The 24,254-nt window shown below is 36.6% G+C and overlaps 1 protein-coding gene and 1 long non-coding RNA gene across 2 annotated transcripts; one reads left to right on the top strand and one right to left on the bottom strand.

Moving 5' to 3' along the window:
• Positions 1 to 222: 222 nt before the first annotated feature.
• Positions 223 to 1,153, bottom strand: LOC309513106. The gene is made up of 3 exons (XR_014211306.1): positions 1,009 to 1,153; positions 642 to 741; positions 223 to 278 (listed from the first exon to the last, which is right to left on the bottom strand). It is a non-coding gene; the product is annotated as an uncharacterized lncRNA (long non-coding RNA).
• A 14,732-nt stretch (positions 1,154 to 15,885) lies between these two features.
• LOC309513401 (serine/threonine-protein kinase pim-3-like) lies at positions 15,886 to 20,271 on the top strand (the record flags this gene model as incomplete). The annotated part of the gene is made up of 6 exons (XM_082189195.1): positions 15,886 to 15,964; positions 16,862 to 16,956; positions 17,095 to 17,145; positions 18,483 to 18,864; positions 18,966 to 19,145; positions 20,198 to 20,271. 6 exons carry the CDS (start codon positions 15,886 to 15,888, stop codon positions 20,269 to 20,271), a joined length of 861 nt encoding a protein of 286 aa, XP_082045321.1.
• Between the last annotated feature and the right edge of the window lie 3,983 nt (positions 20,272 to 24,254).

Genomic DNA, 24,254 nt, shown 5'->3' with positions numbered 1-24,254 from the left:
TATGTCCAAAAAACGGGTAATGTCATACTTTCTAGTAATAATCTGTTTGGTTGTAAAATGTATGAAATCGAATATATCGTCCTGTGGAATCATTCATTCACAGACAGCATACGTTCAACTAATAAAGATCTTCATCGCTGGCAAAAATATGATGCATTTGAAGATATTTAGAAATAATTATTAGAATAATTATTAATATTGACAGTTGCTATTAAATGGTTTACCTCATCCTTTAGAAAAGGTGCAGTCGGCAGGCCATCTCTCTCTGAACTCCTCAACTACTGTAAATACATAATGAGCAAACATCTCATTTGATATGAAAAAACATAGTTGATTATAAAAATGATAAATACCAGACATGTTCACAAGTCCCTAAAGGCCAAGTCCAAGTCTTTGTACCTAAGCAATATTTAAACAATATTTATTTCAGGAAACCTAGTTATTGTAATTATCAGTGTTTTGAACTTTCAAAACGGATTTCTACTTCAAAAATTTATAATACAGCACATCAATTATTACTTAAATCATTTATTAATGAATGAATTTATAATAAATGTATTCACAATATATAAAATACATAACATTATGTCATTTGGAATGCAGGGAGAGTCACCACAAAAAAAAAAAAAAAAAAACTAAACCTGGTGTGTATTTTGAGCTATTTGAGTTGCCGTAGTTTGCTGTAGTTCTAGGCAGTGATGGGTAATGTAGTCTTCCAGAGAGCGCCGGCGGTAACAAACCCTTTGTATAAACAAGCGATACAGTGAACAACACAAAGAACAATATTCCCGTCAGTGTGTCGTTAATACACACCAGTGACTCTTTAGAAACGCTGGATTGAATAGGCAGGACACCGCTAGTTAACAACAGCATTGACAAAAGCACCCAAAAGTGTGCGAAATCGGCAGCACTGGTGAATTAGATCAGGCCATCAGTTTGGGAAGAGCACAATATACATCATATATGACAAATAACATACAGTCGATTATAAAAATGATTAACACATACCAGTGATTCTTTAGAAACGCTGAATTGAAGGCAGGACTCCGCTACCGACTTCAAAATTCCGGCCAGTTAATACAGGGTGTCTACAGATATAAACAAGTTAAATTTAAGACTTTTTAAGACCTTTTTAATGCCACTTTGAATTAAATTTAAGACCAAATTTAAGTGATGGAAATACACATTATATTGCATACGTATATGTAATATTTAACCTAAGTAATTGAAATAATTTAATATTAACTACTTGTTTATTGAACTAAAATCAATGTAACATTTGCAATCGTGAGAATATTCAGCAAAATAGCTCCCGTCATGTTATGTTACTTAACTATATCACATGTTATAAAAAAAATTAAAAAAAATCAACATTTAGAATTTTTACCTCAGTATGTTTCTTCTGTGAGCTTTTTTATGTGTGCCGTTATGCTCATTTGTTTTGATTTCTTACTATAAAATCTATCACAAAGACAAGCAGAGCGAGCCTCAACAGCGTTACCAGAAAAAGCCTACATTATCATTATCAATAGCTGTTTAAGTAATAAAATCTGAATCATTCTCGCGATTCGATGCTTCACTGGTTATTTGACGGACATTAGGTCCGTCAGACTGGAGAAATTTTAGCGGTAATGTGACCAGAAATATTTAAGACCTATCGAAAATGAATTTAAGACATTTTAATACTTTAAGGCCTTTTATTAGGAACATTTTATTTAAGACTTTTTAAGGACCCGCGGCCACCCTGAATAACCAAAATACAATAAAATATATACAATAAAATATATATTTTAAAGTTAAATAACCAAAATACTATGTTTGATAGTTATACTTATAATTTTGTTTCTATTACATGCAGTTCTAACTTGAGCTCTTAGCTCTCCGGTTAGAATATTGGCTTCTTACTGACCCTTTAAAGGGATACTCCACCGAAAAATGAAAATTCTGTCATCATATATTCACCCTCATGTTGTTTCAAACCTGTATGAATTTCTTTCTTTTGCTGAACAGAAAGGAAGATATCTAGAAGAATATCAGTAACCAGACAGTTTTAGATACCATTGACTTCCATAGTATATCTTTTTCTTACTATGGAAGTCAATGGTATCTAAAACTGTCTGGTTACTCACATTCTTCTAGATATCTTCCTTTCTGTTCAGCAAAAGAAAGAAATTCATACAGGTTTGAAACAACATGAGGGTGAGTATATGATGACAGAATTTTCATTTTTCGGTGGAGTATCCCTTTAAGAAACACAGAACTCACTCTTGCACTCACACTTACAATCTCTCTCTCTCTCTCTCACACACACACACACACACACACACACACACACAGATATGTGGTTTATGAGGACTCTCCATAGGCGTAATGGTTTTTCTAATGTACAAACTGTATAATCTATCCCCCTACACTAACCCTACCCCTAAACCTACCAATCACAGATTTAGTATGTTTTTTAAGCCGTTTGGTTTAGAAGGACACATATGTCCTCATAAACCATGTTTACGTTGTAATACCCATGTCATTATACACATTTGTGTCCTCATAAACCATATACAACACACACACACACACAATAACAATATTATGCTCTGACAGGAGGAGGACAGAGTAAAGGTACACAGGACCTACAATTTCCACACTTTTATTAGCCCCGGGTCTAGCCGGACAGCCTGTGTGTGTGTGTGTGTGTGTGTGTGTGTGTGTGTGTGTGTGTGTGTGTGTGTGTGTGTGTGTGGGGTGTGGTCATTGAAAATGTGTTCAGATACAGGGTTGCCAACTTTTCAGTTTAGCTCGGAGTGAGACTTCTCCGACGGGGGGCTAACTGGGGGGGGGGGGGGGGGGGGGGGGATGGGGCAGGCAGGGGCCACTTGTGCTTTTAGGGGGCACACCTTTAACATTCATCTTAACCTATTTTCAGTATTATTTCAAGTCATTTTTCACCATGTCATGCATGACTGCAATCTCTAGAAAAAGCTAATAAATAATATTAGCTAAGCTAATAAAACAATTTCAATTCAAATTAATGTTTCATTATGTTTAATTGTAGTGTGATATAATGATCAATAATAACACATTTTTAGCATCTAAGCACATCTAGGCACTTTTTTACACCTGGGGTGGGCGATATGGCAATAATATCACAATTTTTGTTTTGTTTTTCAGAAAAAATCACGATTTTATCATGATTCTTTTTCATGTTGGTTTTACTATTTTGCATGTGACTGAGCATTACAGCCAAACTAATGTCCCTATTTTAAAAACAAAGCCTTATAACAAAATATAGGTAACAAAATATAAAATAAAAAAGAATGGCAGACATTTAGGTCAAAGTGGCGAAGCTAAAATCTTTGTCACTATTTTCTTTGTTATTAAAAATTAAGAACAGAGATACATATTACACATACACAACTTAATATACAAATGAAATAAACAGTGCTTTATTTTTTCAGCTATAGGTGTATTTAACAGTAGAATTGAAGAAAGTAATTAAATGGACAAATATGAAAATAAAACACAACAGACTTAAAGTTCTCAGTCAAGAGCAGTGAATGATTTCCTCTGTGTGTTTTGTTGTTTTATTAACATTAACGGCATAGTTCTCCCCCCAAAAAGTCATAATTTACTCTCTTAAGTTGTTTTAAACCTGAATAAGTTTCTTTCTTCTGTTGAAAATAAACGTTATTTGAAAGAATGTCAGTAACCAAACAGTTGATGTACCCCAGTGACTTCCATAGTATATTTTTTTCCTACTATGTATGTCAATGGGGACCAGCAACTGTTTGGTTTTGGGTGAACTATCTCTTTAAGGACAAGCGGCAGCATGTTTATTATTAGGGCTACTGTCTCTGTAAGAACTGCACGCGACGCGTCTAATATACACGCATATATATATTGCAAGCAGATTTTAATTAATTTTCTCTGTTTGCTTTCACTTTAGACATAACCAACTTTGTTTATGTAAACAATGTCTGTATTTGACAGTATTAGCGCAATATTAGACTCACAAGATAACTTAGTCCAGTAACAGGCTTTTAGTGCATGTGCGCGTCGAGTGTACGCGCTCAGTAAAGCGCATATTTGAACAGCGCATCAGCAGCGAATGACATGTTTAACCGGCAAGGCTTTAAAGCACATGCAAATAATGAACTTTTGTGAACTGCAGTGTCCCGTTCCTCTGCGTTCACATTTGATGTGAATATACGTCGTGCTGCAGTGTAGACTATAGATGAAGGCGCCGCAACTGATAAAATGCGCAGTTGTAAGACTTTCCCTCTCTGCCGTGCGTGCGCGCGCGGCGCGCTATCGGTTGGTTTGGACGACAGTCTCGCATGCGTGCTCGCTCTAGGTTCTGGGAGATTTTTAACTAATTTGCGCCATAACTAGTGGTCCATCCAGTAGTTAAGAGCCTGAATTGTTTATAGTAATTCTGAAATTTAGTGCACATGAGTGAAAAAAAAATAGAGCACAGAAGAATGTCTATTTTTGCGTGAGATTTCTTTGTTGAGCGTGAGAGCGTGAGATTGAGGCTGAATGCGTGACTGTCACGCGAGATGCGTGAGAGTTGGCAACCCTGCAGATATATATTCTTCACAGAAAATGAGCCAAGACCAATGAGTCTGAGTTTGAAAAAATAATGAATCGTGTAATTTTTCTCTTGATAAAAAATGAAACCGGGTCCTACAGACCCGAACACCATACAAGGGTTAAAACGACACTAACGAGACGCTTAACAACACAGCGTACAAAACAAACATTTTATATAGATATCATATTCTAATTAAATGAATACTTACAATCACAGAAATAATGTCCTTGGCGATGATCAATTTGCTGCCGCCGCAGCTGCTGCTCGTGTCCAAAAGCTGAATCATACGTGTAACAGCTGTTCTAAATAAGCTACATCTGATTGGTTAATAATAATCCTATTTCAGTATCTTGCCGCACTATTGGCTCGACTGATATAGTAGGCAACCGCGTTTGCCTGCATATTTACGGGTCGTGCAATATAATTTCGGGGGAACATGTGCAATAAATGGGAGTGGCAACACTTTTCATATCGTTGAGAATAAAACAACCGTCCCAACTTTACAAATCCAGGTTCTCCCTCCATGGGGATCATCCATTTCGAAAAGTAAAGCAGATACGGAACCTCGGCCCACGCGAGATGCAATGCGATTGGTTGCTGGACCAGCCAATGGAATTAATATGTGTAATATTAATATTTAAAATTGCCTAGTCATTAGATTTGTGAATTCTTTTTCTGAAAAACAAAATTATATCATTAATCTTTTAATTATTGTGGCGAAGTTTTATATCCATAAGACAAAAATTACTCAAAAGAAACCCTCCTATATTACCTTTTATAACACTGATCTCACAATATACTTAGAATATCTTTTAAACATGAGATCATAAAACAAAAAGCTTATAAAAACAATACAAATTTTAAAGCTTTTCAAATACATATAACTGCCCTGATATTATAAACTTTAATTTCTGTATTTATTATTTATTTTATTATTATCATGTACATTTATACTTTAGTTGTTGTTGTTATTCTTTGGTTTATACATTTTGAATTGTATTTACAGTGCCTTGTATTCATTTTGTTTTTTGTTGCATTGTAGGCTACTTGAAATGTTTGTAATTTAACTAAATAAATAAAAAGCACAATATGTTATGTATACCATACGTAATAAGATATATTTCTAAAATCAATACTTTCAATATTATAATATTATATATTATATGACGTTACTGTCACAAAAATAGCTTTAATGGTTCTGTTTTTTTGTTTTTTTTTAAGCAAGTCTGGAGGCTAATGAAATGAAACAGATGAGAATCATTTTCCCATCTAAATACAGTTGATTTTATTGTAATGTGATGAATCAGAAAAAAAAACAAATATAACATTCGCTTAGGCCGTTTTTTAAATGGACCAAAACAAAGTGAAACCAACGTAACAATTTGAAGTGACCAGACCACTGACATTGATAATAAATATTATTAAAAAAATATATAAGATGGCACCACAAGACGACGTTCACTTGCAGAGCAAATTTAGCACGTTTATAGTTAACTCAACTGGGTAGCAATTGTGAACAATTTTAATAGAGAATTCAAAAATAATTTGGATTTCTTCACCACTACTACTAACCGGTTGGATGGTGTATTTGTGATACTGAAATCTGATTGGCCTTGATATATATGCGGAAAAGGGCCAATTTAATTATTAATTTATATGATGTCCGATTTATTCTCTCTTGTGCCTTTTTGCGCACATTTTCCACGGGTTTTAATAATAAAACTGGTCTGAAAGAATGAAAATCATATTAAAGAAAACGTCAACATTAAGGTTGCAATAATTTAATAAATCAGAGTCGATGTGCGCGTGCATGCGTGGTTCGAATTTTAGTTGCTATGTAGGTTATGAATTCTGACTGCATATATATTTACACTCGAACCGGTCGCTGTCTGGGCGTGCGTGCATGTTATGATTCAAATGTTAGTTGCTATGGCGACGCGTTTTATGAATTCTGCGATCTGCATGTATCTCTCTGCTCAACGATCGACCGCTGTCTGTTGGTTGAGAGACGAGGCGAATTAACAGACTGACTTTTGCGGAGAATTTTCTGGCCGAAACTTGCTACTTTGAAGCTTTTCTGGATTGCTGAGAGGAGACTTATATTCTTGAAGGACATCGGAGGATATATCCTTTTTGAAAAAGGATATATAATTTAATTATATTATATAATTCATATAATTTCTGATAATACTTTTGTTTGATATTTTTTTTCAGGGGAGTAACGTTATTTCTGAGGAGATTTCTATAGTATTGTATTGTATTGTATTGTCTTGTATTTTGTTTGTACCGATTTTATTGCAGTTTGGAGGAGGTTGGCGATGGCTCGTAATTTCATGATGGGCGAAAGAGGAAGTGAGTGCTTTAATTTTTAATTTATTTGTTATGGTGTGTTGTAACGCTACAATGACTGACTGATCACATTTGATCCCATTTATTTGATTCATTGCATGTGAAATAAACTTGAATTGAATTTGAGTAACTTAACTGAAGTAAAAATCTGTAATTGACCGCACAGACATTGATTATTGATTATTATGATTAAACTAACGTTATGTGATATGTGAAATATTCCATCCTAAGAGCACTGGAGATTCAGGAGAGCTGCTTTCGGTCAGACGGCTGGTCAGGAGGTTTGGAGGCCCGATTCTGATGACCGTGATCAGGATCCGCTGCCCAGAGATGGACAAAGTAAGTTACACAATTTCCTTACTTGAGTGAAAGTAAGTTACAGATACTTCTGGTCAAATATTACTCAGTTACAAGTAAAAGTTGAAAAGACTGATTTTTACTTGAGTAAAAGTACAGAAGTACTTGTTTTTAAAAGTACTTAAGTATCAAAAGTAAAAAGTAAATGTCAATGCATTGTTTTATTATTGTTTGTAATACTTACAGTACCTTATGCCTCTGAATCTATGCCTGCCTACCTACCCACCCTCATATCAATATATAATTTATTTCTAGATCACAGGTCCTGTAGTGGGATTGAATGTGAGATTGAATAAGTGCTCTCAATAACGTCCACAATAGTTTCGGGCTGTTCCCTCAAATAGTGCCCTATTTAAAGATTTTTGGCTTTTAGGATGAATATGTCAGCCACTGTTATAAGCTAGTGTGCTCCAAAACAATGACAAAATGAGCATTTAAAAGACCAAACCCAACATTGAAAATGAAAGTCAGATTGATGTCAGAATCCAACTACTTTCTACTCAAGGACCTTGACAGAAATGTAACGTTAGTGGAGTAAAAAGTATGATACTTGTCTTTCAAATGTAGTGAAGTTAAAGTAAAATGTTTCCAGAAAAAATTGTACTCAAGTAAAGTACAGATACTCAAAAAGTGTACTTCAGTACAGTACTCAAATAAATGTACTTTGTTACTGTCCACCTCTGCCGCTGCCAGACCCGACCCAGAGCCAGGATCGTCCTGGATATTTACCATCTCTGTCTTCTGAGTTTTCTGTTTCTGTGTCCACAGGTCAGGCTCACGGGACGAGGGCGAAGCAGAACCCAGATGTTGGACGTCCGTCCACTTCATCTAACCACTCTCGCAGAGGTCAGAATAGGCTTTTAATAAAGATGTAATGGCTTAGTTTCTATTTCTATTTTCAATGGCTGATTTGTCAACTAAACCAACTAAAGTAACGATAACACTTTATTTTGATGGTCCCTTTTGAACATTCTGTCGACTATACGTAACTTTGCAACTACATGTCGACTAACTCTCATTAGAGCATCGGTAGACTCTCTCCTTAATATCTGCAAACTCTTTATTGTAATGCTCCACCAACAGACACTTGTACTGACAACAAGTAACTTTTCAACTACATGTCAACTTATTCTAACCCTACCAGTCTACTAATACTCTACTAAAACAGGGTCCCCGCGGATCCTTAAAAAGTCTTAAAAGGTCTTAAATTCCATTTTTTTTTTTTTAAGGCCATAAAAAGTCTTAAAAAGTCTTATTTTTACTTATGAAAGGTCTTAAATTTTAAAAATGACACTTTGACTTAGACTTATCTATATGCTTTCGAAATTAAAACTATCTAATTAGCGTAGGCCTACGTATTATTATTTTTATTTCTATCTTTGTCATCTTTGTGGATTTGCTTGTTCACGTGACAATTCGCGTCACTTAAGGCAGTATATTAGCCTATCTGTCTCCTGCACGCGAGAGGAGAGAAGAAAACGAGTAAATGTCAGTTCGATTGTAAGTTAATTCTTTATGTGCTTAGGAGTGTGCAATATTGTCTATGAACTATGATGATATTTTAATCATTGTTTTAACTATGTACGAGGCACTGCGAGTGCGAGCTGACATCGCGTTTGTCTCTCAGGCTTGCTTTCACTGCGTGATGTGTAAGTGCAGTTATAGATGTCCCCAAATTAGTTTTTGTCTTATATTAATATCATATTATGTTGTTATATTAGAATATCACATGATCAAGAGTGCCGTTTTCCTTTGCACAATTGCAAATGTGCTATTTATTTTATACAACAGTTAAATTAACAATAAAGTTAACATTGTGAGTTACTTTTTGGACACAATATTGTCAATTTTCACTTTATATCGCCGACGAGAATTTCATAATGAAGCCGTAGTCCAACAGACAGATTTGTTTTTTACTGAAATCCGCGTTTTGAACGAATCATTTTAACGATTCAATGAACAATCACTTGTTTTCCGAATGAATCAGCCATTTGAACCATAGACTTCATATAGATAGACGCCCTATCGACCGCTACTGCCTACTGGCGCGGGCGAGCCGTGGGGCCGCCATCTTAGACCGGTCACTCGCTCCACTCAGTGTAATCTGTATGGCAGGTGCAATGAGCTGTCAGCGCATTTAATTAATCATATCTCACTGAATACCGAACTGATTTTCACGCGGGTTTGTTTGCTGCAAAGGTCATTCATGTCTATTATACAGGACACATGGTTCGGCGTATTTTAATATTCATAGTAGGCTTAACAGTAATATAATATTCTGATATAAGATATAAAGTGACCAGACGTCTAAAATAAAAATATGTGATGTAGGATATAAGCTATTTTATAAATCACACACTATAAATATGATAAAGAAGCAGAAACAGATAGTTACAGTAAAGTAAGATATTTTAATAAGTTGAAGAAACGTGTGTGTTTTACATTTACATTGCTTCCTGATATCACGTGCGCAAACACAAATAACCTATATTTATATATATATATATAAAACAGTTATGTCCGGTCGAACAATGTATGAATTAACTTAAGATTGGATTGCGGTAAAAGTAAGTTTCGTGCCTCTTACAAGTGCTTTCGAACTTCTTTCTGCTCTGAATGGTATGTGGAAAACACTTGAGTTGAGGGAGGGAGAAAACACGCAACTGAATGCCTTTTCAAGCGTCTCAATACTTGAAAAACCACAGGAAACTACTTTTAAACACGAAATTACTTGATTTACAGAGGGTCTATTCGCACGTTTATAAACGTTAACGTTACCTGAGGTAATTTTCCTGGACCTTTTTACAGAAGGTAAAAGTCGCCGTAATCTTTACTGACATTGTCCGAAATGATTACTGAGATGCACATTCGGACGGGACTAAAATAACCGAGAAGCTCTTGTAATTATTACTTTACCCCACCTCTCCATGTCAGGTGAACACCAGCTGGTGCAGTAAACATTGCCTAGCTAACGTTAGCTGGCTACGATATCAGTACAGTAATATCAAAGATCCTTGCTCCTTCTCAATTATCTGGTAATATTCTATTCACAAAATACAACCAATAGTACGGTAATGTTAAAAGTAATCCCCCGGGCCCTATTTGCGATGGTCCGTCGATTAGAACAGGAAAATACTCCACAGTGCTCTAGCATCTTCACTGCTGCCACACAACGAAACTAGGAACACGACCGGTTTAAGATGGCGGCCGCATTTCTCAGTGCCCAGCGGCCAATAGGGCATCTAGTCTCTATATAATATCTATGGTTTGAACAAATCGGTTGAATAAATGACTCCAACAACTCGCTTATTAAGACAGTGAATTGCCGCCACCTACTGGTGGTTTTAGTTTCATATTTAAAGTATTCTTTAATTAAAACATTAAAAAACTGTACAGTAAATCATTAAATAATTTTAAAATATCATCTAATTATTATCGACAAAACGTTGAAAATATCGAGACATATTTTTGTCAATATTGCGCACCCCTAATGTACGGTATTCATTTTGATTTCTTCAGGTCTTAAAAAGGTCTTAAAAAGCCTTAAATTTGACTTTAAAAATTGTGCAGGTACCCTGTAATACTCTAATGAGAGTTAGTAGACATGTAGGTGCAATTTTACTTGTAGACAACTGAATGTCTGTTGGGAGGAGCATTTGAATAGTAAAATGTAAGTTATATCATTATGTCATTGCTTAATTTGATGTCAGAGATGGGTCTAATAGTTGTTTTCATTAGTTTTTTCTTCATTTCAGAGAAAGCTCCCGAACGTCTTTGGCTCAGGATCTGGAAGGCTACGAAGGGTGTTTTCAGCTGCTGTTCCGGTAGTGCTGTGACTGAACCATCGTCACCTTCTCCAGATCACTCCGGCGTCAAGCCAAATAATGGTAAATCATTATTTCTCCAACATTATTTTAAACAGTATTATCTTGTTTTCCACTCAAAATAAGGCTTGTTTTTACAGAATATTAAAATTATTTCCCCCATTATAATATTATTTTCTCGACCAGCGCTGACATTTTTTAAATAAAACAATGGATCTAGCAACAGACACTCTACTGAATATAAGTAACTTTTCAACTACATGTCAACTTATTCTAACCCTAACGGTCTACTAATACTCTAATGAGAGTTAGTAGACATGTGCAGTGTTACTTATAGACCAATTATAGGTTTGTAAACATCCGGGATGCGTGCGCATATCGTGGTTGCAGAAAGACCCGTTTAACAGCTGATCCTTACACGGATACGGATAAGAATAATACTAATAGCTCGATTTAAACATTTTATATTTAATTTTCGTAATGTTCTCCGCATATTTTTTTGATCACTTTTGGTCCCGACATGCGCAGTAGAACCTGCGTGACGCCGTGTGACGTAGGGTGATAATTCCCCTATAGACTCATAGAATGTCTTAAAGGGACCAAAATAAAGTGAAAACAATTTTTTCCAACATTCATCTGACATTTTCGGAACATTCCGAGAACATTCAAAAGTAACGTTCCCATAATGAAAAATTATAAAATAGAATGTTCCTTTAACCAAGATAAAACATTTTTGAAACGTAAAAAAAAACTGGACGTTTTGAACGTTCAGGGAACATTTAGAAATAATGTTTTCTTAATTGAATGGGAATGTTAGCAAAACGTTCTCAATAAGGCATGAGCTCGATGGCTGTCTGACACACACCAGAAACACACGCACAGAAAGCCGCTTCACAGACAGCATACGATCCAGAAAAGAATTCAATTTCACCACTTATTTCTCTTGAGTTGTCAAAAACATGCAAAATTGTCAAAATGGCTGTCGTGCCGAGCATTACAGAGTCGGTTATGTCATAAATAAGACATTGCTATGCATAATAAATGTCAGTGTTTAATAAAATATAAATATATATATATATTTAGATATGGCCCATATGATCTTTACCATTACAAGAACTGAGCCACATGTGCCAGAGTTGGCCAAATGAAGCCTGGAAATGTATGTTTTCTTTTTAATTAAAGATCAGATAAAATAAGAAAAATAACTTTAGCGTTGAATCGGAATCACCTCGTAATCGTGATAATAGTGGAATAAAATTACTATTAATATTGTGAAATAATATGTTGGGACATTTATGCAGGCATTAAGCAGAAGTCAGGTGGATAGCGTGAACAATTCCCATTACTTTAGATTTGTAACTTTACAGATAAGATTTGAATAGTAAAATATAAGTTATATCATTATGTCATTGCTTAATTTGACGTCAGAGATGGGTTTAATAGTTGTTTTCATTTGTTTTTTCTTCATTTCAGAAAAAGCTCCAGAACGTATGAAGGAACCTGGTCGTTTCCATAAGCTCTGGAAGGGTGTTTTCAGCAGCTCTTCCAGTGATGCTGTGACTGTTGTGGAGCCTTTTATGCCTGAACCATCATCACCCACTCCAGATCACTCCGGCGTCAAGCCAAATCATGGTAAATCATTATTATCTCCAACATTATTTTCAACAGTATTATCTTGGTTTCCACTCAAAATAAGGCTTGTTTTTAGAGAATATTAATATTATTTCCCCCCATTATAATATTATTTTCTCGACCAGCACTGGATCTAGCAAGCTAATAATTGTCTTTTACATTTTTTTTCATTATTTTTAAACTTTATTAAAGGAGACATTTCAATTGATAGAAAAAGCTTTTAAGAATATAGAATAGACTTCTCGTCTCGTTTTCGTCAGGTGATAACGGTTCGTTGACGACAATATTTCGTCATAATTTTCGTTGACGAAAGCAACACTATGTACTGTAAATGTGTCTTATGGTGTGACATAAAAAAAACGAAGAAAAATAATACTCCTAATACAAATAGCATGAGAGATATTTATTTTCATTGTTAGACACTTATTTTCATATAGTGTTTATGTAGTGTAGGAACGGATTATGTCATGGTTGTGCCCTGGGCATGGATGTGTTTGGGTTCCTGTCATAGTTTTAACAAATATGCCTTGTAGGCTATAATTTGTAAAACACTTTTTTAATTATAACATGATAACATTTTTATTGTAATTATAACAAAATATAAAATATCTTCCACTTAAAACAATAATACATGTTAAATAAAAAAAACTAATTATAACGAATAGGCCGTAACGTTTTCCAGCTCTGGGAGAGACTGCGACATCAAACATATACTATCATACTGTATAGTACAAGGTTTAAAACATTTAAATAGACACATCAAGTAGTGTGAATGTGTGTGATTCAGTATCTTATAGTTGAGATTAGGCTCTTGACAAGTGATTTCTGAGAGACGCACAGAGAGACGGCAGCGCGGCTGGTTGGTTTCATTCATAGCCTATAGTTCACACTCATTTGTGTTTCATATAGTGGTTTAAAAAGTTTAAATAGACTCTTCAAGTAGTGTGAATGTGTGTGATTCAGTAGCTTGTAGTTGAGATTAGGCTCTTGTCAAAAGAAAAGTAGAAAATGTGCAGTATGTAGTATTTTCAAGTATTTTATTTGATCGGCTGTTATTGATAAAGCTCTGATTTCTGAGACTCATAAGGCAGCGCGATTGATTTGTGATCATGCTGTGCTCATTTCAGTCATAGAGTTCACACTCGTTCACATCACACACTCATTATTGAGTAGTTTATTAGAGGTTTATACAGAGCTCTCAAGTTGTATCAAGAGTTTGGAGTGAGATCTGTTAGGGGACGAGCCACCCACATATTTGCAGCAGCGGCCCCTCGGCCCCACCAAATTCGCTTCAATTTTTGCTAGCAGTTCAATTTTACCTATTGTTTATAATTGACCAGCATAAATGGAAATTATAACAATTGGTAAATCTGATAATTGCAATATACTCCACTGTTCTTTAAGATATTTTGAGATAAAAACACATCTTCTTTTATGCCAGGTCCCTCCAAGATGAAGCAAACGCCGGACAGAAATCCTGTGGATCATGAGATGATGATGTGCCTGCCAGGCCAGGTCTGTGAAGATCTGTGTGTGCCAGGTCCATCCAAGATTAAGAAAACACAGCATGCAGATCCTGTGGATCCTGAGCTGCCGCCTGTGCCAGATGCCTCCAGTTGTGATCTGGATGACAGTGAGTCATTATTACCTTTGTTTCATGAAATTTCTGCCATCTGTTATTTTCTACTTTTCTACTAGGCTATAATTCTCATACTCTGACATCACGTAAAGTAACTTTGATTTGCAGAAGATCAGAAATCAAAAGACTGAAGTCTTTTAAGATTCTTTAAATGGATATTTTATTTTTATTTGATGTATTTCTGTGCTATAGTTTATTTTTAAATGTAGTTATATTTGCATATTTGTATATTTACAGTAGGCATAATTCATGGCCATTTCAGCCTGATGTTTCTGGTGTTAGTCTTCATTTTTCCTTCTCTACTCCTGTTGGCTCCTCAAATATGCATTTAAATGTTTTGTTTGTTTGTTTTGTTAAACACCATTTTAAAAACCCATATATTTATGTAGTGAAGTCTGATGGTTGAGAATTCTTTCTGTTTTTCTTTTTGTTACATTTTTACTGAACTGTACTGTAAATGTGTCTTATGGTGTGACATAACAAAAATTATGAAAAAAGAATCTCATAATAATATACAAATAGCATGAGAAAGATTTATCTTCATTGTTTGACACTTATTGTCCAAAATGTTTTCTTATACTGAAGTATTAGGAGTTCCTTCCACTGGAACTAAGGGGCCAAGCCCAACCCCTGTAAAACACATTTTTAAAATGTATATAAATATATATTTGTATGCTCCTCGAATGTGTATTTCACCAGTCATTCTCGTCATCCTCAGGTTCATTCCTCTCTGAGGTCCATGTTGAGAGGAGATGTAGAGATTCGTTGAGTCTGAGCAGCCGAGACTCGAACAGCGTCGATGGATTGGAGAGCCCAAACCAACAGGGTTTGTCCAGGTCCGACAACCTCAATCCGCACCCGACCCAGACACAGATCCAGGATCTTCCCGGATCATTAACATCTCTGTCTTCTGAGTTTTCTGTGTCCACGGGTCAGGCTCACGGGACGAGGGCGAAGCAGAACCCAGATTGTGGACGTCCGTCCACTTCATCTGAACACTCTCTCAGAGGTCAGAATAGGCTTTTAATAAAGATGTAATGGCTTAGTTTCTATTTCTATTTTCAATGGCTGATTTGTCATTGAAAATAGAAAGTTGAACCAACTAAAGTAACGGTAATACTTTATTTTGATGGTCCCTTTTGAACATTCTGTCGACTATAAGTAACTTTGCAACTACATGTCGACTAACTCTCATTAGAGCATTAGTAGACTCTCTTATTGTGATGCTCCTCCAACAGACACTCTACTGACTACAAGTAACTTTACAACTACATGTCAACTTATTCTAACCCTAACCCTACCAGTCTACTAATACTCTACTAATACTCTAATGAGAGTTAGTAGGCTTGTAGGTGCAGTGTTACTTATAGTCAACCGAATATCTTAAAGGGACCAAAATAAAGTGAAACCAAAGTAACAATTTGATGTGACCACTGACTGATTATTAATATTATAAAAAATATATAAAACATAAACAGTTTTTGATGTCTGAAATGTTCCATCCTCAGGATTCTGGAGAGCTGTTTCCACAGATTCTTCTCTGGGCTTCACGTCATCCTCAGGTTTGTCCAGGTCCAACAACCTCGAAGGGTTTCTGTGTCCTCCGCTGCCGGGTCAAGTTCCTGTCGAGCCAACAGAGTCTTCAGATGGTATATTTAGTATAAATATATATTTCTAAAATGTATAAATATATAAATATATATATATATTTGTATGGTCCTCGAATGTGTTGGAATATTGGTCAAAATGGCTGTCGTGCCGAGCATTACAGAGTCGGTTATGTTATAAATAAGACATTGCTATGCATTTAATAAAAGTCAATGCTTAATATAATATAAATATATTTTAAGATATGGCCCATATGATCTTTGCCATTCCCAGAACTGAGACACATGTGCCAGAGTTGGTCAAATGAAGCCTGGGAATGTATGTTTTCTTTTTAATAAAAGATCAGATAAAATAAGAAAAATAACTTTATCGTTGACACGGAATCACCAGGCTCTGCCCTCGTAATCGAGATAATTGTGAAATAAAATGACTATAATTATTAATATTGTGAATTGAAATAAGATGTTGGGACATTTATGCAGGCATTAAGCAGAAGTCAGGGGGATAGTGTGAAAAATCCCATTACTTTAGATTTGTAACATTACAGATAAGAATTTAACAGTAAAATGTAAGTTATGTCATTATATCATTGCTTAATTTGACATGTGTGTGTCTAATAGTTGTTTTCAATTGTTTTTTCTTTTCAATTCTTTTCAAATCATTATTTCTTATTCTTCTATTATTTTAAACAGTATTATCTTGTTTTCCACTCAAAGTAAGGCTTGTTTTTAGAGAATATTACAATTATTTCCCCCATTATAATATTATTTTCTCGACCAGCACTGATATTTAAAAAAAACAAAACAAACAATGGATCTAGCAAGCTAATAATTGTCTCATATTTTTCTGTTTGTTTTTCAGAGTCCTTTGAGTCTCTCTATAACGTGGGAGAGATGATTGGATCCGGAGGATTTGGCATGGTGTACCTGGGAACACGCAGATTTGATGGCAAAAAGGTCAATCTTACTTAATTGTACAAACATTTTGCTCTTGCAAAACACATTTAAAACAATGTACAGATGGTTTAATACTTAGTGCAAGGTCAGGTGCTTGAATACTGTTAATGTTATTGAAACTGGGTTTTTGTTTTGCAGGTTGCCATCAAGCGGATACGCAAGATAGACAACGATCGTTATCTTAATATTGTAAGTTGGCCAAAATCTGAATGTGTATTGAGTTGTTTAAGTGCAGATTACTGTAGTTAATACACCTGTAGGCAGTGTTGGGAAAGTTCACTTTCTACATGAACTAGTTCAAAGTTCAGTTCACAATTTTAAAATGAACTAGTTCAGTTCATACTCAAAATTTTACTCTGAGTTCACAGTTCCAAAAATGAACTAGTTCGTAGGTCTTTTTTTCCATGTTGCTGCGAGATATAATTTTTCAAAATGATTGCCACAGCCCATATAGAACCACAGACAATTATTTTATCAGTTTTAACACTGAAGCTATGCGTCAGATTTTTCCCATCCTCACCGACCTTGTCATAAAACTTGTTTAAATGATCATACGACGCCTCCTTGCTGCTTTTCGTTTTGATTTGTAACGTAAGTGATGAGTCGTTCATGAACGATCCATTCATTGCGTTTGTCACGTGACAAATGAACGAAAGACTCGGAAGGTAAAGTAATTATTTATGTTCCCTGTAAACGATTTTTGACTGCATTATAATGATTTCTTAATTCAGAATATGATCAAGATTGCGTAGGTGGATGTGTTCTGGGAATTTGCCAGTTAATAGTATAACATTTAAAGCCCATTAAATGAATGAAATGACTCGAAAAAAGATTTGTTCATTTTGATGAACGAGATCGAACAAGAGAGTCAGTAGACACTGGTGGCTGGTGTTGCCAGATTGGGTGTTTTTTCCACTACATATTAAAGGGTTAGTTCACCCAAAAATTAAAATTCTGTCAGTAATCACTCACCCTCATGTTGTTCCAACCCCGTAAGACTTTCGTTCATCTTCGGAACACAAATTAAGATATTTGTGATGAAATCTGAGAGCTGGCTCACTCATCCATAGGCTTCAATGGGATCGAAACTTGCCAGCCCAGAAAAGTTAAAATATTCCACATGACTACAGTGGCTCAACCACAAGCTTATCAAGCGACGAGAATACTTTTTGCGCGCAAAAAAACAACAAAAATAACGACTTTATTCAAGTATTAATTTTCGTCTGTGTGGGCCTGAATGAATTCACGTAGTGTAACAGCGCAGCGCATCTGGGTTGTACGTCACACGTAGGCTCACTATTGGCCGATGCTGGTCGTGTGTGATGCGTGTATCGTTCAATGAACGCGTTCAGGCACAACACTGGCCGTAGGAAGCATTAGGTGTAAATGTGATCAACAAATAAGCCTAGAGGCACCAAAATAACTTTTGAACACATCTAAAAAGATCAAAGAAAAGTACATTTCAAAATGATAGGTTTTCTTCAGATTTTTACCCAGCTAACCTTCCATCTGCTACTTCTCTCTAGCCTGGGAATCCCAAACCTCTCGTTACTGAAGTGGCGCTGCTGATGATGATGAGGCAAGAACCCATAAGCCCCTTCGTCATACAGCTATACGAGTGGTTTGAAGATCCTAGAGGTTTCACTCTGGTTATGGAGTATCCCAAACCCTACGAGAACTTGCTGGACCTCATCACTCGTTTTCATCATTTGTCTGAAGCAACAGCATGGGACATCATGAGACAGGCTGTGCTGGCAGTGCAACACTGCATCCATCGTGGCGTTTTCCATAATGACATTCATGCGCAGAATTTCCTGTTGAAGAAAGCCCCGCTACAGGTCAAGCTGATAGACTTTGGCTGCGGTCAGCTGTTTAGTAGCGATGGCTACGACAGCAAAATATACATTGGTGAGCATTCTGGGAGTGTGGAAACCTGAATGTAGTGACTTACTAATTATTTGATGCTTTAAAAAAAAAACCTCAACAATGTGCAAATGTCTTTCTTCCAGGAGTTCAGGATTACTGCCCACCTGAAGTCTTGACAGAGCCTCGATTCCACGCCGTCCCAGCAAATGTCTGGTCTCTAGGAGTGTTGCTGTACAAGATGGTGAACGGATGTTCTCCTTTTCACAATAGAACGGAAATCACACGAGCCAAAGTTACATTTAAGAACCCCAAATTATCCAAAGGTGAGTGAATAATATTGATAACATTGATAAACACACACATAAAGCAAAGGCTTTGTACAGAAACAGTTAAAGGTGAAGTATGTAAGATGTTTTATATATAGCTCAACGTATAGCGAGAGTTTGGCGCGAGAGCCGTGGGAAAAGAAATGCCGCTTTAGTGACAGAAGTGAAAGCCAAAATTCACTGCATTTATTCCTTCAAAGATTAAACAGCTCATGAACACGTCAAAGTGAACAGAGCATTGTGATGCGGAAAGGCACATTTTCATAAAGACAAGCGCAACACAGCTGAAATTATTACTAATATGTTGGACCTGAAACATGCCTTCACATGAACCAGTAAGAGCTGCGTTTGTGATGTTTGAGTCGGGGAAGACGCGATGCACGGAAGAAGGGGCCTTTGCAAGAAAATATGTAATATATGTAAAAAATATATATATTTTTGAAAATATGCTTTATTTTGTCATTTATTCCACTCGCTGCCACTAGTGTCGTAGAAACGACATACTTCACTTTTAAACTAACGATAAGGAACATTTTACAGTATATTAATCATGTTTTAGATGCTGTTTTCAAAAATGCCAGGTCACATGGTCATGACTAACCAGCTCTCTCCTTATTGTACAGAATGCAGGGATCTGATTAGCCAGTGTCTAGCGCGGGATCCGACTAAACGCCCGACGTTAGAGCAGATGTTACAACATGAATGGATTAGTAATGGTCTACAGTAGATTGGAGAAGTTCAGGAGATTCACTCCATCAGTTTCAGGTGTGAGGAAATGTAACAGGCAGAGAAGGATTATTATATGTTGTCTTAAATTCTGGATTATTTGTAGTGAGATTTTCAAATGTGTGTTCATTGTAATGTTCTTGTTATAGTCAAGTCACCTTCATTTATATAGCGCTTGATACTATACAGATTGTTTTAAAGCGGCTTCACTGTAGTAAACAGGAGAATAACAGAATCAGTGAACCAAGCAGAATTCAATTCTGTTCTAGCTCTAAGAAATCATTCATGAGTTGACTTGTTCATATCATCTTTGTATTGGATAGGAAATCACAGCTCACAGGCGGCTGCTCTGCGCGGGTGTGTCCGACTACCACGTACCCGGCCGTCAGCGGACTAGTTCACCGGTTAGCAACCTACAATGCTCTGACAAGAGGTTTGTGTTTAAAAACTCTGGCCAACCAGCTTCTCATCAGCCATTGTCTTTCTCCATCCAAACTATTATTTTTCACCGGTGGGTAACTGATGTTAAAGCAAATGACTCTGATGAAAATTAAAATAAGTCTAAATACGTTTTAAGTGCATCAAGACTTTTAATAACTATTCTCCTGTTTATTGGAAATGTTGAGCTAAATCCCGGGCCTGACTCAAATACTTTTTTGACAACTTTAGGCATATTGCATTTGTGGGGACTATATGCATAATTTGCAAACTATACCAGATTTCTTACCGCTGTACCGCAACCACAGCGTATGTTTTTACCGATAACTCGCAAATATTTTCCCCATTCTAGATTTCCAACCCCGATTATCTTTACTCCCCCATTTTTTCCGATCTTACCCTCTGAAGTATCTTCTTCTAGCCCTTTAGTCAAAACAGTTATAGTACAAAGAAGAAGACCTCATCCAAGAAAAAGTCCAACTAATTTAAGTCAACTCGGTAGCACCAGAGGCTTTAAGATTTGCCATTTAAACACCCGAAGCCTTGTTCCCAAACTAGACGAATTTAAAATCTTGCTTGCGCAGTCGAAAGCACATGTAATGGCAATCTCTGAATCATGGTTAACTCCTAATATTCCAGATTCTTTTATGAATTGTATCGTAAAGATCGCATTAGCAAGACCGGCGGCGGAGTGGCCTTCTATGTGAGTCGGAAATATGCACACTTAATATCAAAGTTTGAAACCGAAACTGAAACATTAAAACTGATCGTACATTTTACACCTCAACATGCAATTACCATTATTGTCACCTGCAAACCCCCTAATGTCAGTGAAAGTTCTTATCTATCTCAGCTTTCTGACATAATTAAATCTGTTACATCAAAGGAGCTTGTCATTCTGGGCGATATCAACCTTGACTGGAATGATAGCTCATCAAAATCTTTAAAAGCTATTGTAGTGAAACTCGGATGAAACTCGGACAGCTCCATTTTCACATTTAGCTCCTAAACTCTGGAATGGCCTTCCTGATATTGTTCGAGGCTCAGACTCGCTGTCCCAGTTTAAAACTAGATTAAAGACACATCTCTTTAGCCAAGCATTCACATAATACTTACCTTTTATTCTACAGTTGAAGAGACGACGCGACACCTGGGAAGAGACGACGAGACGACGCCTGGGAAGAGACGACGCGACACCTGGGAAGAGACGACGAGACGACGCCTGGGAAGAGACGACTCGACGCCTGGGAAGAGACGACTCGACGCCTGGGAAGAGACGACTCGACACCTGGGAAGAGACGACTCGACGCCTGGGAAGAGACGACGAGACGACGCCTGGGAAGAGACGACGAGACGACGCCTGGGAAGAGAAGACGCGACGCCTGGGAAGAGACGACACGACGCCGGCGATATGTTGTGCCCTAAATTAATACATGATTAAACAACTGTAGTTTTGTATTTTTGTATCAGACTTTCTATCTTTCCTACTAACTGGAAAACAGCACAAATTACTCCAACTTTAAATCTGATGATCACACCCTTGTTTCTGTCATGAATTTGAGGATGAACCCAAGCGCAGACATGATGCTTGACACACAGTTTATTTATGGACAAAAAACAGGGAAAACAAAACCCACAAGGGGGCAAAACATGGACAGGACAAGGAGTGACTAAACTAAACTAAGACTTGACAGATAACTAGACGATAAACCAACAGCAAATACAGAATCAGAACTTTCTCTAGACAATACTCTTGCCAGGATACTCACAAGGTAAGATAGGCAAGGCAAGGCAAGTTTATTTATATAGCACATTTCATACACAATGGCAATTCAAAGTGCTTTACATAGAAGAAATTAAAATAATAAAAAGAAATAAGAATAATTAAAACAGTTTAGAAAAATAAAATAAAATACAGTACTTATAAAAATAAAAAAAGAATATTATTATAGATCTTTCCTTCAAAAGGATTCCCTTAAGACTTAAATCTTTCAACCTTTTTTTAACCTTCAATCTTCTTACGACTTCCATCTATCAACTTTCCTTTAACTTTCTTTTCTCCCTCATTTACTCACACGTTCACATTCTTTCTCAGATGAAAACTTTAATATCGTCATTTAAATACTGTTCTACTTTCAAACCCACATTAATACACGTCACTTTCACATTATCACTTTCTTTTACACCTTCTGAGTGGGCATTTACAGTTACGGGCTAAATGCCCTGCTGACCATAATTAAAACCCTCTCTGTCACCTTGCCTATAGTTTGATCATTGAGCTTACTTTTGAAAGCAAAACAAACAGTCGGACGAACAGCGGCACAGTGCTCATTCAGTAAATGCACAGCTAAACAGAAGTGTTTTGAGTCTGGATTTGAATGTGACCACTGTAGGAGCACATCTGATCTCTTCTGGAAGCTGGTTCCAGCATAATAGCTAAAAGCAGACTCGCCATGCTTAGAGTGAACCCTTGGTATTTCTAGCTGATATGATCCTAATGATCTGAGTGATCTGTTGGGTTTATATTCAGTGAGCATATCTGCAATGTATTGAGGTCCTAGGCCATTGAATGATTTATATACCAGTAATAATACTTTAAAATCAATCCTAAATCTAACTGGGAGCCAGTGTAAAGACCTGAGGACTGGTGTGATATGTTCATATTTCCTGGTTCTGCTCAGAATCCTGGCGGCAGCGTTCTGTATGAGCTGCAACTGTCTTATGGTCTTTTGGGGAAGGCCAGTCCATTACAATAATCCACCCTGCTGGTGATGAAAGCATGCACAAGTTTCTCTAAGTTTTGTCTGGAAACAAAGCATCTAATTCTTGCAATATTTTTGAGATGATAGTATGCTGATTTAGTTATTGCTTTGACATGACTACTGAAACTAAGGTCTGACTCTAGTGTCACACCAAGATTCCTGACTTGATTTTTAGTTGTTTGACCCCTAGAGTGAAGGTATGCGTTCACCTTGAGAACTTCATCTTTGTTTCCAAACGTAATGACTTCAGTTTTGTCTTTGTTTAACTGAAGAAAGTTTTGGCACATCCAACTGTTGACCTCATCAATGCATCGGCACAGGGAGTCAATGGGGCTGTAATCGTTAGGCGAAAGGGCTAAGTACAGCTGTGTGTCGTCTGCATAGCTGTGGTAAGCAATTTGGTTCTTTCTCATTATTTGGCTCATTGGGAGCATATACAGGTTGAACAGGAGTGGCGCAAGAATTGAGCCTTGAGGGACTCCGCATGTCATGGATGTCCACTAGACTTATGGTCTCCTATACTCACATAATAACCTCTCCCATCTAAGTATGACCTGAACCATTTTAGGACTATCCCAGAAAGCCCCACACAGTTTTCCAGCCTGTCAAGAAGTATGTTATGATCGACAGTGTCAAATGCAGCACTGAGGTCGAGTAGTACCAGCACTGATCATTTGCCTGAATCAGTATTTAAGCGAATATCGTTTATTATCTTTATGAGCGCTGTCTCTGTGCTGTGGTGCGGTCGGAAACCAGATTGAAAATTGTCAAAGTATCCATTCGAGCTTAAGAATTTGTTCAGCTGGTTGAAGACAACTTTTTCAATGATCTTGCCTATGAAAGGAAGATTCGAGATCAGTTGCTTAATATGGTCTTATCCAGATTGCTCAAGATAATGAACCAACACAGGACAGCAAAAACAAGGGGATTAAATAGGGAGACTAATGATAACATAACAGGTGACACAGGTAAAGCAATAATGACAAAACGAGGATAACAAGGGGGCGGGGTTAAGTAACGAGACAACACAAGCACATGGCCCAAACAAAAGGCCATGTGCTTGCACACAAAACACGGGTCTGTCATGATCCTGCCTCAAGACTAGAGAAAATCAAGGACACGAGGGCAGAATCATGACAGTTTCAAATTACAGACCTATTGCAATACTTCCAGCAATGTC

The sequence above is a fragment of the Leuciscus leuciscus genome, assembly GCF_965113295.1.
Source record: "Leuciscus leuciscus genome assembly, chromosome: 13".
Lineage (NCBI taxonomy): Eukaryota > Metazoa > Chordata > Actinopteri > Cypriniformes > Leuciscidae > Leuciscus > Leuciscus leuciscus.
This window is presented reverse-complemented; position numbering and strand designations above follow the sequence as displayed.